This window comes from Salvelinus alpinus, chromosome 3 (genome assembly GCF_045679555.1).
Source record: "Salvelinus alpinus chromosome 3, SLU_Salpinus.1, whole genome shotgun sequence".
Classification (NCBI taxonomy): Eukaryota; Metazoa; Chordata; class Actinopteri; order Salmoniformes; family Salmonidae; genus Salvelinus; species Salvelinus alpinus.
Window position 1 is genome coordinate 46,850,553 of NC_092088.1, and position 15,292 is coordinate 46,865,844.

At 40.9% G+C, this 15,292-nt stretch overlaps 1 protein-coding gene across 2 annotated transcripts in view; it reads left to right on the forward strand.

Moving 5' to 3' along the window:
- Window positions 1-14,159, forward strand: part of LOC139570854 (ras guanyl-releasing protein 3-like) — a 39,573-nt gene extending 25,414 nt beyond the window's left edge. For both annotated transcript variants that reach the window (XM_071393134.1, XM_071393133.1), the window contains 4 exons: window positions 1,113-1,149; window positions 1,274-1,423; window positions 1,517-1,881; window positions 7,734-14,159. In XM_071393134.1, the coding sequence (XP_071249235.1) occupies window positions 1,113-1,149; window positions 1,274-1,423; window positions 1,517-1,881; window positions 7,734-7,742 (561 nt within the window). In that variant the 3' untranslated portion in view covers window positions 7,743-14,159. The remainder of the gene's footprint in view (window positions 1-1,112; window positions 1,150-1,273; window positions 1,424-1,516; window positions 1,882-7,733) is intronic.
- Window positions 14,160-15,292: the final 1,133 nt, after the last annotated feature.

Below are 15,292 nucleotides of genomic sequence, written 5' to 3' on the forward strand. Positions count from 1 at the left end.
AGTGTACGGCTTAAAGTGGTCCTATGGACAGATACTCCAATCTCCGCTTTGGAGCTTTGCAGCTCCTTCAGGGTTATCTTTGGTCTCTTTGTTGCCTCTCTGATTAATGCCCTCCTTGCCTGGTCCATGGGTTTTGGTGGGCGGCCCTCTCTTGGCAGGTTTGTTGTGGTGCCATATTCTTTCCATTTTTTAATAATGGATTTAATGGTGCTCTGTGGGATGTTCAAAGTTTCAGATATTTTTTTAAAACCCAACCCTGATCTGTACTTCTCCACAACTTTGTCCCTGACCTGTTTGGAGAGCTCATTGGTCTTCCTGGTGCCGCTTGCTTGGTGGTCCCCCTTGCTTAGTGGTGTTGCCGACTCTGGGGCCTTTCAGAACATAACATGTGTGTATATATACTCAGATCATGTGCCACTTAGATTGCACACAGGTGGATTTTATTTAACTAATTATGTGACTTCTGAATGTAATTGGTTGCACCAGATCTTATTTAGGGGCTTCATAGCAAAGGGGGTGAATACATACGCACGCATCACTTTTCCGGTTCTAATTTTTTCAATTTTTTTGAAACAAGTAATTTTTTCCATTTCACTTCACCAATTTGGACTATTTTGTGTATGTCCATTACATGAAATCCAAATAAAAATTTATTTAAATTGCAGGTTGTAATGCAACAAAATAGGAAAAACGCCAAGGGGGATGAATACTTTGCAAGGCACTGTAGATGCTCTACAGATGCCCATACTATCTGTTAATAGGTAACTGCAGGCTATGGTTTCGGTTAGGTTTAGAATAATGGTTAAGGTTAGAGTTAGGGTTACTAGATAGTTGAAATGTTATTGACAGTCTGTAGAGAATCTACAGCTGGACTATCCAAATAAAGTGTTACTGAATTTTGTGCTAAGAGTTGTGAAAGTATACTATATATTTGTGCAAATTGCACCAAAGCGATTGTAAAAAAAAAAAAAAACGGTATTACACAATGGTTTACACTGACACTTCTGACCATATTTGCAGCATGAATATGCTTCCACATTACAAATCCTAACATTCCTTTGTATTTTTCCACCTCCCTCCAATTCCTGCCCCTCTGGACATGTTGCTCTTAGCTCTGGGGAATAATCAAACAGGGATACAAGTGCAAAGGTAGGCTCTATGGACTGTAATGTTCAGATGTGTATAGAACTACATATTTAAGACATTTGGGATTTTTCAATGCATGCACTGTGAGGGCTTTGGCCTGACGGTACTGTTTTGTGTTCTGTTTCAGATTGCGGCGTGAACTGCCATAAGCAGTGCAGGGAGCTGTTGGTACTGGCCTGTAGGAAGCTGCCGCGTTCCACCTCTTTGCAAAGTGTCTCCCCTAGAGGCCTGACCCACAGCTCTCTACCCAGCAGCCCCACCATGCCCACCTTCAAGGGTACAGCAGCACTACAGTGATACACCAACAGCGTTTCAACTAACATGGTCTTGGTCAGTATATTTCATTCCTGTCATACTGTCCTCCATGCAGATGAGGACGAGATGTTTGAGTTCCCCTCGGTGACACCTGGAGGTTCTGACCTGGAGCATAAGTCCATCACCCTGATGACGGGCTCAGCCCAGCGGATCTCTGTGGGTTTACAGCGGGCCACCACCAGCCAGGCCACGCAGACGGAGCACCTGTGGCCAGAGCACACCTGGGGGTCTGGGGATGGGGGCTCCCACACCTTCCCCAAGATGAAGTATCGACCACACCGGCAGGCCTCCAAGAGCAAAGGCTTTGCCCGCTGGGAGAACGAGGCCCAGGAGGAGCCCAGGGGTCGGCGGGAATCCCAGGAGCAGACGGACAGACCTGCAGAGGTGGTGCAGAACGGGATAATACCACACAGAGAAAAGGTAATTGCTGCTGAGGTGTGTGTGTATGTGTGTGTGTTGAGTGTGTAGATGGATCAGGGGATCTCTGTATATTGGTCTGTGTGTTGGAAAGTGTGAGTACTTGTGCGTGTGTGTGTTGGAAAGTGTGAGTACTTGTGTGTGTGTGTGTGTGTGTGTGTGTGTGTGTGTGTGTATTGTTTTGTGTCTTTAGTGAAGGTTAAGGTTATTTTAATTATCTGTGACACAACATATGTCACATTGAGTCTCCCATTATCACTCATTCTCCCCCAAGTGGTTATTATCCACATTCTGTTTGTTCATGTTGATCCTCTCTCATGGATGTTTGAAGACTGTCTTTTTCTTTCTAATAAAAGCCCAATTACAGCCTTACAGTTATTATTGTGTTATACATGTTTTCTTATCAAGCCCCAAATGGATAACCTGGCCGGGTCAGATTCAGGGATGCAGAATAATACAGTGAGTGATGAATCTATTTGACCTATGGCCTCACAACCTCATAATATTTTGTTATTAAAGCCTCATTTATTTCCCTCCCCTTGGAAACAAGGGATTCAGTTACAGGGCACAGAGGGGCATTTTCTCTTTCATTCATTGGGAGTATCTAGATCAGGGATCATCAACTAAATTCAGCCATGGGCCAATTTTTTATTAAACGGATGGTCGGGGGGGCGGATCATAATAAAACAAATAATTTGTAGACTGCAAATTGACCGCAAGAAGCCTAAACAGATATAATATTTGACTAAAACATAATCATTTCAATCCTTGATTACATTTGGGGACATTGCCCTGCGTAGGGTGCTGTCTTTCGGGTGGGATGTTAAAACGGGTGTCCTGACTCTGTGGTCATTCAAAAACCCATGGCACTTTATTGTATGAGTAGGGGTGTTCCAGTGTTGTAGTGGTGAAACAGTGACATACACTCTGAATGACCTATAAATTATAAATCCCATATTGGTCTTTCACAGTCAAGCCAACCCTAGCTGTACTGTGCAGTAGGCCTATAGTAGGCCTACTATTGAAACTGAGTCCGAAGTTCACAGGTTTCAGATTTTCCCACATTTTTCAGGTTTTCGTTCTCAAAGTCACACTTTTTTAAACAGAAAAACATCAAAATGATATGTTCTAAGCCCATAACAATGGTTAATCCACATTAGGAGACCACTTTTGAGTTCTGAGAAAATCTAAGACATTTAGATTTTTGAGAGTAATTACCCTTTAATTCAAGTGTGCAGGCACCTAGCACTATTGTTTGATTAGCAGTGTAGCACACGAGATGGAGTTAGCAAAATAAATGGCCACTGGATTAATGCAAATAATCATCATGATATCATTCTGACAACTAGGCATGGGCTACTTTGTAGCTAGTTAACATTTTAATAGTGGTTTTTGGGAAAGCCTTTCCATCTAACAGAAGACGGTTTGGCCTATCGTTTTACTTCATATTATGAGGCATGTCTTACCTTGCTTCAAAGTATCCTGTAGCCAAAATCCCACCATAGAAATGTGGAGGCAATCTTTCTTACGGATATTTCGATCTCTGTCCATGAAACAGCGTGCATGTGGGGTGCGTATTTTAGAAATGTGTTTTCCGCAAATTGCATTTTGGAACATTCGAGCATAGGCCTACTACCGTGTGTACATTGCTGCACCTAAAACGTGAAGAAATAATCGTTTTATCAACATTTTAAACTAAACATTCTGATCTGTTCTATCAGCCCTATTTATTGATACGGCGCATACCTCCACTACACTACTGTGATACGCATCGTGGGGATTAAGAAGTGAGTATATGCAATGCCCACTGAAAAATAAGTGGGTATACTCCACTAGACCACTGGGGTGTTCACCCTGGTTTCATGGCTAAATTCCCAACCTAGCTACATTCCATCATGGCCACCTAATCATCCCCTTCATTGCAAATTGGCATATATCACCTCTCCACTTGATACCTGAGGTGGGATTAGCGTTCTGCCACAAAAATGGTTGCCGTGCATCACTGAGATGGGTGCTACACATTGATGGTGGATGAGGTGAGTTTCCCCCTACGATGTAAAGCACTTTGAGTACCTCAGTTCGTAGAAAAGCGCTACATAGGCCTAAATCCAATCAATTATTATGTATTATTATTTGTTTAAGATCACATATGTCTCTCTATTATGCCTGGAATATTTGGGCACAAATTTCCAAAATTTAAAATCTCTTGAAGCTGATTTCCTCTTGTTTTAAAGTATTTTATGTTTAAGGGGGACATTTATGTTTTTTTAAAGATGGTGGCTTGTGTCAAAAAGTTGATTTTCATCAGTTTACAGAGGTTAAATAAAGACCTGATATTTTGCCTCAAAAGCAGGGCGTTGAATATTTTATCGAGACAAATCATGCTGTTATAACCTGAGGCACTAATGGTATTATTAGGTAATCTACTTTAAGAATATTTGGATATACATGAAAGGATGGAAGGTGACTTGCGAACATGGCTGGCTCCTCTATTTTTAGACATTCAATCAAACATATTTGAAAGTGGTTTCCATCCTAAGAGCTTCAACAAAACTCACTACCAAATATTGCTTTATCCCATTATGAGATACTGTATTTAGTATTTATTATGATCCCCATTAGCTGCTGACAAGGCAGCAGCTACTCTACCTGGGTTCCAAATATGGTTAAAACAACTACATCAAAACACAACAGCCTACATCGAAAACATCAAAGAAAACATCAAAAGACATTACATTATTACTCAATTATTACAAACATACAGTATAAAATCCACAATAACTTTACTGTGTGTGTAGAGTTAGGACTGTTACGATGATCGTATTACAGCCACTGTGGCCACATACTCAGCCCAAAGGCACATCCGCCACTGGCCGCAAAAGGCATGGATTTTTTTAGGGGGCATTAAGGCCACACAAAGGGGATGCCGCCGGCTAATTTGAGGCATTATCAAGTGTTTCTCAGTTTGTGAATGAGAGACTGATGAAGTGTGTATAGCCTGCGCTAAAAATAAAGAGGAGATCATGCCTTTCAAACAACTTTTTTCAAATCAGCATTAGAGTCTCATCATGCAGTGTTAGAATGTATTAAAAATCAAAACATATAGCCCAACGTTTGAAAACAAACTAAAGTTGCATAAATAACTCTAAATTAAGCATATAGGAGTACTTATTTCTTTGTTAACAGCTCAAATCGTTTGGAGAAAATATCCTTTCTATTTTATTCAGTTTTGTTCAATTGTATTCTTACTACTATAAAATAATTCCACGGAATTCTAAACAAATCTTGTCTGCTAAGTGAACTAGTGTAGCCCACAGCCATATGGCATAGCCAGATCAGAGCCTAACGTAAGGACAACTCAGAGTATGCTATTCTGTTCTGAAAATGTACTACATTTTCTTCATATCATGTTTCTTTAGACCTGTCTAAAACAAATAATGGATTTATTGTGTGGTGTAGGCTAAATTACATAGATTGATTAGACTTGCGTGGAAGCCAGGAGATGCTAAATGTGTTTATGTTAATTAACGGTGAGTTACTGTGAGACTGCCAGTTATTTGCACGACAATCACCGGCTGACAAAATTTCATGACCACCACAGCCGCATGTGAGTGCGTGTGTGTGTGTGTGTCACTTCACAGTCCGCAATGTTCTGTGAGGTGCTTTCAACACGTCAATACCTCTCATAAAGAAGTAGTGATGCAGTCAATCTGATCTGTACTTTGAGCCAGGAGAGATTGACATGCATATTATTGATATTAGCCCTCCATGTACATTTAAGGGCCAGCCGTGCTGCTCTGTTCTGGGCCAACTGTAATTTGCCTATGTTCTTCATTTTGGCATCTGACCATATAACTGGGCAGTAGTCCAGATGTGATAAAACTAGGGCAAAAAGGACTTGTTTTGTTAATAGCAATGTCAAGAAAGCAGAGCAGCACTTTATCACAGACAGACCTCTCCCCATTTTAGCTACTGTTGCGTCAATATGTTTTGACCATGTCAGTTTACAATCTAGGGTTACACCAAGGTGGAGGGTTTAGTGAATGATTTGTCCCAAATTCAATGATTTTAGTTTTTGATATATAACAGGCTGATTTGTCGGCTGTTTGAACCAGTGCTTTGGTATTCTTGGATAACGGAATTCTTTTTGCTTCCCTCCAGGCCTAAGGAAACACACTTTCCTGTAGGCTTAGATTGAAGAGATTGCAAATAGGAATGGCAATATAGTCCGCTACCAACCTCAGTAAAATCCGTCCAAGTTGTCAGTACCAGGTGGTTTGTCATTATTGATAGACAACAATAATAAAAAATGTTCCACACTCACTTTACAAAATTCAAAATGACAATGCTTGTCTTTCATCATTTGGTCAGTTATGCATGGATATGAAGGTTCAGAGTTTGTTGTTGGCATGTCATACCTAAGTTTGATAATCTTGCCAATGAAAAAGTCATTAAAGTAGTTGGTAATAGAGGGTTTTGTGATGAATGAGCCACTGATTCAATGCAGGATGGAGCTGAGTTTGCCTTTTTCCCAAAAATATAATTTATGATGCTCCAAAGATTTTATTACAATCTTTTACATTTATTTTTGTTTCATAGTACAGTTTCTTCTTCTATTTGTTTAGTCACATGATTTATCAATTTACAGTACGTTTGCCAATCGGCTGTGTAGACAGACTTATTTGCCATTCCTTTTGCCTCGTCCCTCTCAACAATAATGCTTCCATTTCTCATCAATCCACAGGGATTTAGCCATTTTTAGAGTCAGTTTCTTACTGGGTGCATGATTATTATACTGAACAAAAATATAAACACAACATGTAAAGTGTTGGTCCCATGGTTCATGAGCTGGATAAAAGATCCCAGAAATGTTCCATATGCACAAAAATATTTTTTCACAAAAATGTTGGCCACACATTTTACATCTCTGTTAGTGAGCATTTCTCAGTTTCCAAGGTAATCCATCTACCTGACAGGTGTGGCATATCAAGAAGTTGATTTAAACAGAATGATCATTACATAGGTGCACCTTGTGCTGGGGACAATAAAAGGCCACTCTAAAATGTGCAGTTTTGTCACATAACACAATGCCACAGATGTCTCAAGTTTTGAGGGAGAGGGCAAATGGCATGCTGACTGCAGGATTGTCTACCAGAGCTGTTGCCAGATAATTTTCTGTTAATTCACTACCATAAGCCGCCTCCAATGTTGTTTTAGAGAATTTGGCAGTATGTCCAACCGCAGACCACGTGAAACCACACCAGCCCAGGACCTACACATCCGGTTTCTTTACCTGCGGGATCGTCTGAGACTAGTCCCCGGGAGCAGATGAAACTGAGGAGTATTTCTATCTGTAATAAAGCCCTTTTGTGGGGAAAAACTCTGATTTGCTGGGCCTGATTCCCCAGTGGCTGGGCCTGATTCCCCAGTGGGTTGGCCTATGCCCTCCCAGGTCTAATTCATTTATTGAAATTTACTGATTTCCTTATATGAACTGTAACTCAGTAAAATTGTTGAAATAGTTTTCATAAATATGTCAAGTGCGGCGTCTGGTTGCTCCTCAATAAACAATACAACACAATATTCTTTACATCTTCAACATAGGAATCACTACAGAACCTGTATGATCTCTTATACACTATTTTAGGCCAAGCCTTCAGAACGTAAAACCATATCATTGGCCTATTTGTTACCAATGCAATCTAATTGTAAAGAAAAACAAGAATACAATAACTGAATGTCTATTTACAGTAGTGACTTCTTGGGAATACCTGGCTAGTCTGTTCCTGTCTTCTCTCCTCTATCGTGAGCTCTGAGTATGTGACTACAGTGCGTGTCTCTCCTCTTGCACTCAGGACAGTTGACTTGGAGACACCAAGGGCCGAACCCAGGGCTCCAGGAGGCCCTTGGAAGCCAGCATCAGGAAGCTCTCCTCACTGGTGCTTGAGGCCCCCGTTTGGTGACCTGGAGTAGGATGGACTTCCTCTGACCTATCCAGACAGGTCTTCAGTGAACCACATATGAATACTGATGTTTAATCCCGAACCAGGGATGTGAGTGATGGGACTGAAAAAGCCGTTGTCCTCAATGCTCCCCAGCTCTACACACCCTGCCTTCACAACCCATCAGTGTCATTGGAAAACGATCCTGGACTACTTACAGTACATGTGATTTAGGTTTGTTGGGGCTCACCAGTGTTTGACTGACTGAACGTAAATGAGCGGGTGTCTACCTGTGCCTGTATGAATGTCGGAGCATGTACATGCTTCCTATTTAATTTGTGTGTGGTCTGTGGAGCACACATGTGTTTTATCTACTGTTGATTTGCTGAAAAAAAATAAGTTATTTGGGTCACGTGGCTTAGTTGCAAAAATTTATAATGTTTGATTGACATTTTGAGGACACTGAACGTTTTATGATGGACTGGGTGGGGGATGCAAAGTGAGAATGCATTTGGAGATGTGAGAATGCATTAAGAGATCAAGATGTAAAGCAATAGAAAGTTAAAGGTGAAGATGAATATGAGGGAAAAAGTGGCAGGTACATTGTTCCTAAGGGCAATGGATTAAAAGTGGCAGGTACATTGTTCCTAAGGGTAATGGATTAAAAGTGGCAGGTACATTGTTCCTAAGGGTAATGGATTAAAAGTGGCAGGTACATTGTTCCTAAGGGTAATGGATTAAAAGTGGCACGACATGTAGCATGACAACTGACGATCGTTTATGTGCCAGTTCTATATCTTAGTCTGGAATACAAGAAATGGTACTTGCTGTGTTAGCATGAGGAAAACAACAATACAACCACTGAGACTTGTGTTATAAATTTAAGGAATAGTTGTCTTTTGGTTAGTCAAGAAAGCGTTATTGTTTTCAGCCTTATTATTTCAAAGGGATTTGAACTCTGTATCCACTCAGGACAATGAGGTAAACTACAGAGACTTTACATTTATTTATGGGTTTAGGTATGTGATATTTCATATAGTCAGGCGATTCAATGTTTAAAGTATTCCGGTTATTTCAAAGCATTGCAGGCTAAATATGTGAATATGAGTCAACAATGTTTCTCATTGTCCACATAAATAGAGACACCATTTGAGTGACCTTTGACCTATTTTCATCAGCTGAAGAATCAAGCCTGTTGCATTCAGGCAGAGGTAATGGAATCTCCACTAAGCCTTCAGTCAGTGGAGCACTGATTACGCACTTGCTTACAATGGCACCAGGTGTGAGCCCAGGTGCTTGTGCTGTGGTTGCCAGGCATCAGTTGAGTGAGCAGGTCAGTTCCTCCATCACCAAGGATACAGCAGGTTACGTAAGGGGAGGGAGTTTATTTTCATCTGTAGAGAGACTTCTTGTAGGGCCTCAAGGTAGGGACAAGTAGGTACGGCAGGTGAGTTTGACAAGGAGGTCTCTGTAATGACAATAGAGTCTGACCTCTGTTCGACACAGTAGGACAGAGCCAAGAACAGGACTGCAGGGTCAGAGGACTCCATGTTGGGGGAGGAGCATGGGGGAAATATTGTGTATATTAGCGAGATATCCAAGGCTTCATATACAAGAGTTAAAAAGGTCCAATGCAGCCATTTTTTTAAATCTCAACATCAAATTATTTTTGTGTAACAATTAAGTACCTTACTGTGATTGTTTTCAATTAAAATGGTCAAAATGAAACAAATAGATTCTTAGCAAAGAGCAATTTCTCAAGCAATCATTTTGCTAGAACTGTCTGGGAGTGGTCTGAGAGGGGAGGGGAAAACTAGCTGTTATTGGCAGAGGTTTGGAACTCTCTTTCTTATTGGTCTATTAACTAATTTTCCTCCTGGTGATGTCACCAGGCAGACCAAAGCTCTGTCCCACCAAAACAGGCTGAAATTTCAGGCAGTCTTTTCCAACAGCTCTTACGCAAAGGGCATTATGGAAATATACGGTATATAAAACACAGGAAATTACGTTTTTGACTGCACTGGGCCTTTAAGGGATGACAATGATTCAGTGCTTAGTGGGTGACATGAGTCAGAGCAATGTCGCTCTCTTTGCTGCTGGACTACTCATGGATAATGTGTTGTTCCTGCAAGGTCTCCTAAACCCACAGTATCATCATACCTGGCTGAAATCAAGGACAGCAAAGTGTTGTGATGCCACAGAGGTTCTTTCCATATGCTTGGCTGAGCTGCTTTCGAGTACATTGGTCTGCATAAGTTCTCATTGATCTTGTTGCCAGATCTTATATAGCTCTACTGGGGTTGTTACGTGTTGGGTATTGAGAACATACACATGCATGTATAATGTTACACTAATGAATGCCACTAATCTGACCTTTGAATTCTCTGCTTGTCTCACACTCACATACACTTATATATACAAAAGTATGTGGACACCCCTTCAAATTAGTGGATTTGGCAATTTCAGCCACACCCGTTGCTGACAGGTGTATATCATCAAGCACACAACATTAGCAGTAGATTGGCCTTACTGAAGAGCTCAGTGACTTTCAACATGGCATCGTCATAGGATGCCATCTTTCCAACAAGTCAGTTCTTCAAATTCCTGCCCTGCTAGAGCTGCCCCGCTCAACTGTAAATGCTGTTCTTGTGAAGTGAAAACGTCTAGGAGCAACAACAGCTCAGCCTCGAAGTGATAGGCCACAAAAGCTCACAGGACGGGACCGGTGAGTGCTGAAGCACGCAGTACCTAAAGATTGTCTGTTATCCGTTGCAACACTCACTACCGAGTTCCAAACTGCCTCTGGAAGCAACGTCAGCACAAGAACTGTTTGTTGGGAGCTTCATGAAATGGGTTTCCATCAGTGGAGGCTGCTGAGGGGAGGACAGCACATAGTAATGGCTGGAACGGAGCAAATGGAATGGCATTAAACACATGGAAACCATGTTTTGATAAGATGGCGTCGAAGAGGATGGCTGACGTTTTACATGCTCCTAACCTACAGTTTTTTTGCAACTTATTTTGTAACTTATTTTGTACATAATGTTGCTGCTACCGTCTCGTATGACTGAAAATAACTTCTGGACATCAGAACAGCGATCTACTCACCACGAACTGGAAGAAGCTTTTTCCTTTAATGAGTCCGACGAGAAGGATATACTGCTTTCCTGGGAACAGGCCCAAATCCCTGTCATTTGCGTGAAGAAAAGACGGAGGAAAAGAGGGAAAAGGTCGGGCTGCCTTAGAATCTATAGGCGAGCGAGTAAACTACCCCTGCCATCCGTTCTACTTGCTAACATGCAATCATTGGAAAATAAAATTGATGACCTACCCTACCAACGGGTCATTAAAAACTGTAATATCTTGTTTCACCGAGTCATGGCTGAATGACAACACGGATAATATAGAGCTGGCAGGATTTTCCATGCACCGTCAAAACAGAGAAGAAGCTATGTCTGGTAAGACGAGGGGTGGGGGTGTGTCTTTTTGTCAATAACAGCTGGTGCGCGATGTCTAATATTAAAGAAGTCTCGAGGTATTGCTCGCCTGAGGTAGAGTACCTTATGATAAGCTGTAGACACACTATCTACCAAGAGAGTTCTCATCTATATTATTCATAGTCGTCTATTTACCACAACAGACCAACGCTGCCACTAAGACTGCACTCAACCAACTCTATAGGGCCATAAGCAAACAAGAAAATGTTAATCCAGAAGTGACGCTCCTAGTGGTCGGAGCCAATGCAGGAAAATGTAAATCCGTTTTACCAAATTTTTACCAGCATGTCACGTGCAACCAAAGGGAAAAAAACTCTAGACCACCTTTACTCCACACACAGAGATGCATACGAAGCTCTCCCCTGCCCTCAATTTGGCAAATCTGACCATAATTCTATTTTCCTGATTCCTGCTTACAAGCAAAAACTAAAGCAGGAAGTACCAGTGACTCGCTCAATACGGAAGTGGTCAGATGACGCAGATGCTACGCTACAGGACTGTTTTGCTAGCACAGCCTGGAATATGTTCTGGGATTCATCCAATGGCATTGAGGAGTATACCACCTCAGTCATCGGCTTCATCAATAAGTGCATAGACGACGTCCGGTGACCATACGTACATATCCCAAACAGAAGCCATGGATTACAGGCAACATCTGCATCGAGCTAATGGCTAGAGTTGCCGTTTTCAAGGAGCGGGACACTAATCCGGACGCTTATAAGAAATAGTGCTATGCCCTCAGACTAACCATCAAACAAGCAAAGCGTCAATACAAGTTTAAGATTGAATCCTACTACACCGGCTCTGACGCTCGTTGGATGTGGTAGGGCTCAAAAACTATTATGGACTACAAAGAGAAACTTTGTAGAGCTGCCCAGTGACGCGAGCTGCCCAGTGACGCGAGCTTACCAGACGAGCTAGAATCTGGGTTTGGTGGATGCCAGGAAAACGCGACCTGCCCGAATGCTTAGTGCCAACTGTACATTTTGGTGGATGAGGAATAATGGTCTGGGGCTGTTTTTCATGGATTGGTCTAGGCCCCTTAGTTCAAGTGAAGGGATATATTAACGCTACAGCATGCAATGATATTTTAGATGATTCTGTGCTTCCAACATTGTGGCCACAGTTTGGGGAAGGCCCTTTCCTGTTTCAGCATGACAATGCCCCCGTGCACAAAGCGAGGTCGATACAGAAATGGTTTGTCGAGATCGGAGTGGAAGAACTTGACTGGCCTCCACAGAGCCCTGACCTCAACTCTATCGAACACCTTTGGAATTAATTGGAATGGCGACTGCGAGCCAGGCTTAATCGCCCAATATCAGTGCTCGACCTAACTAATGCTCTTGTGGCTGAATGGGAAGCAAGTCCCTGTAGCAATGTTCCAACATCTAGTGGAAAACCTTCCCAGAAGAGTGGAGGCTGTTATAGCAGGAAAAGGGGGACCAACTCCATATTATTGCCTGTGAGTTTGGAATGAGATGTCTGGCGAGCAGGTGTTCACATACTTTTGGTCATGTTGTGTAATTACCACAAAATGACTTTATTGCTTGTTTTGAAAAAGATTGAGTTATCATGCCTATAAGGGATATTACGACAATGACAACTTCACTTCTACAACGACATACTTTTTTTGTATTCAGGACACATTCCAACAAGACTTTATATTATTTCAGTTAAATTATTGTCAACAATATTGATGACACTATTATAAACATTAACTGGTCTACTTGAGAAAAGTGTGTTCTCACTTGATTGTACGTTTGTCATCTATTTTCATACTGTCTAATGTATTGTTTATGGAGAGCATTTTCTAGCATTGTTTAATTAGCCATTCTGTGCCAATTTTATTTTATTTGTTGATGTGGCAAATTTATACACATTTTTATAATGTACTGTATAAAACTACAGATTTTCAGCACCTAGTATTCAGTTTAGAATTGTCAGATTGTTATTGAAGGTTACCACAGAAAACTCTCATTCAATGCTTTCCTGAACCCAATCATATGGCAGTGTTTTTACTCCTTGCGTATTTTTGAAACAGTGCAATGTACCGTCTCTAGCCCTGTTACCTGCTGACAGTCTATGTTTGAGGGAAAAGTAAAGCCAACACATATTCTGAGGCCAAAAAAACTGTCACTGCAGTCCAATATCAGATGCATTATTAGAGAGGCAGAATTCACCAACTAATCAAAACTTGAATACTGGATTTATGTATATAATATGAATGCACCCCTGGCTGAAGCTGAAGCGCAGCTGGGTCATGCAGCAAGACAATGATTCAAAACACACAATCAAGTCTACATGAAAATGGTTAAAAAGCAACAACAAAAAATGCTACTTCATAGGCTACATCCAAATATATACATTACCTTGGTCAAAATGACAATTTTTATTTATGTGTTAAATGCATTACCTTGATGGATTATGTTGGGGTTATGGTCTTTAAAAACATAGTGTATTTTTGAACAAAGGAAAAATAAAGTGATGATAATATAATGTATTTATAGAAGTTTTACATAATTCCTATGAACCATCTGCTCTTAGTAGCCTACTCATTTCCCATATATTTTCATATTTCACTATTATGTATACATCTGCTCTATACTGTGTGTCAATGTTGTCCTGCTCCATCTTGTCGACCATGTGCTATGGTTTGATTTGCCAATTCTGTCTTCTCTCTCTATCTCTGCTTAGTAGACCTATGTGTGTTGTATCTTCACTGGGGGGGCACCATGTCTTAAAGATATCACCTGGAGTGCTAAGAATTATGTTTCTCCATATGTGGCATGTAATCTATCGACCTTTACACTGTAAACGACCAAATAAAAAATTGACTCCTGTTTATCAGACTGGAGTACCAGTATTTTTTACATGTTGAACCAGTGGGACGTAGAGAGGGAAGATGGGGTGTCTACAACATGATGTCTCCCACAGGGAGCAGGTACAGGTCAATTTAGATCTAATTTAGAAAGAGGAAGCAACATCTGGAAAAATGCCTTTCATGTTCTATTTAGATGTCTGAAAACATGTAAAATGTGTGTTATCAGCCACCACCCTCTAGTGGTGGCTAAATGGCACAGACCGTCTACAATTTATCATTGTAAATCAAACATACCAAGTGATATGGACGCTCATTCCTGCCACGAAAAAAATAAACCTGACTACCAGTTATGAGATAGTAAGTCAGAATTATGAGTCTTTGTTATGAGATATGTAAGTCATAATTAAATTCATAAGTCATAATGAGATACTAAGTCAATTATGAGATAGTAAGTCATTATTATGAGATAATTACTTACCATCTCATAAATGACTCACTATGAGATACAGTGCTGTAAAAAAGTATTTGTCCACTTTCTGATTCTCTACTTTTGCATATTTTTTTTACTGAATGTTATCAGATCTTCAACCAAAACCTAATATTAGATAAAGGGAACCTGAGTTTACAAATAACAAAAAAAAGATATACCCAATTTCCCTGTGTGATAAAGTAATTGCCCCCTTACACTGAACAAGTGGCTGTGGCACCTTTAGCTGCAATGACTGCAACCAAATGCTTCCTGTAGTTGTTGATCAGTCTCTCACATCATTGTGGAGAAATTTTGGCTCAATCTTGCATGCAGAACTGCTTTAACTCAGAGACATTTGTGGATTTTTAAGCATGAACTGCTCGTTTTAAATCCTGCCACAACATTGACTAGGCCATTACAACAACAAAAAATGTTGTTGCTTTTTAACCATTTTCATGTAGACTTGATTGTGTGTTTTGAATCATTGTCTTGCTGCATGACCCAGCTGCTCTTCAGCTTCAGCCAGGGGTGCAACTTTGGTTTTAGAAGTGGGGGGGACATCAAAGCCTACCTCTGAGGCATCCGCATGGTCGTAAAGCACACCGTTGCCTCGTATTGTATCACATTCCAATGACAAAACTGCAATTTCAGAATGTCCCCCCGTCCCCAGTGAAAGTTGCACCCC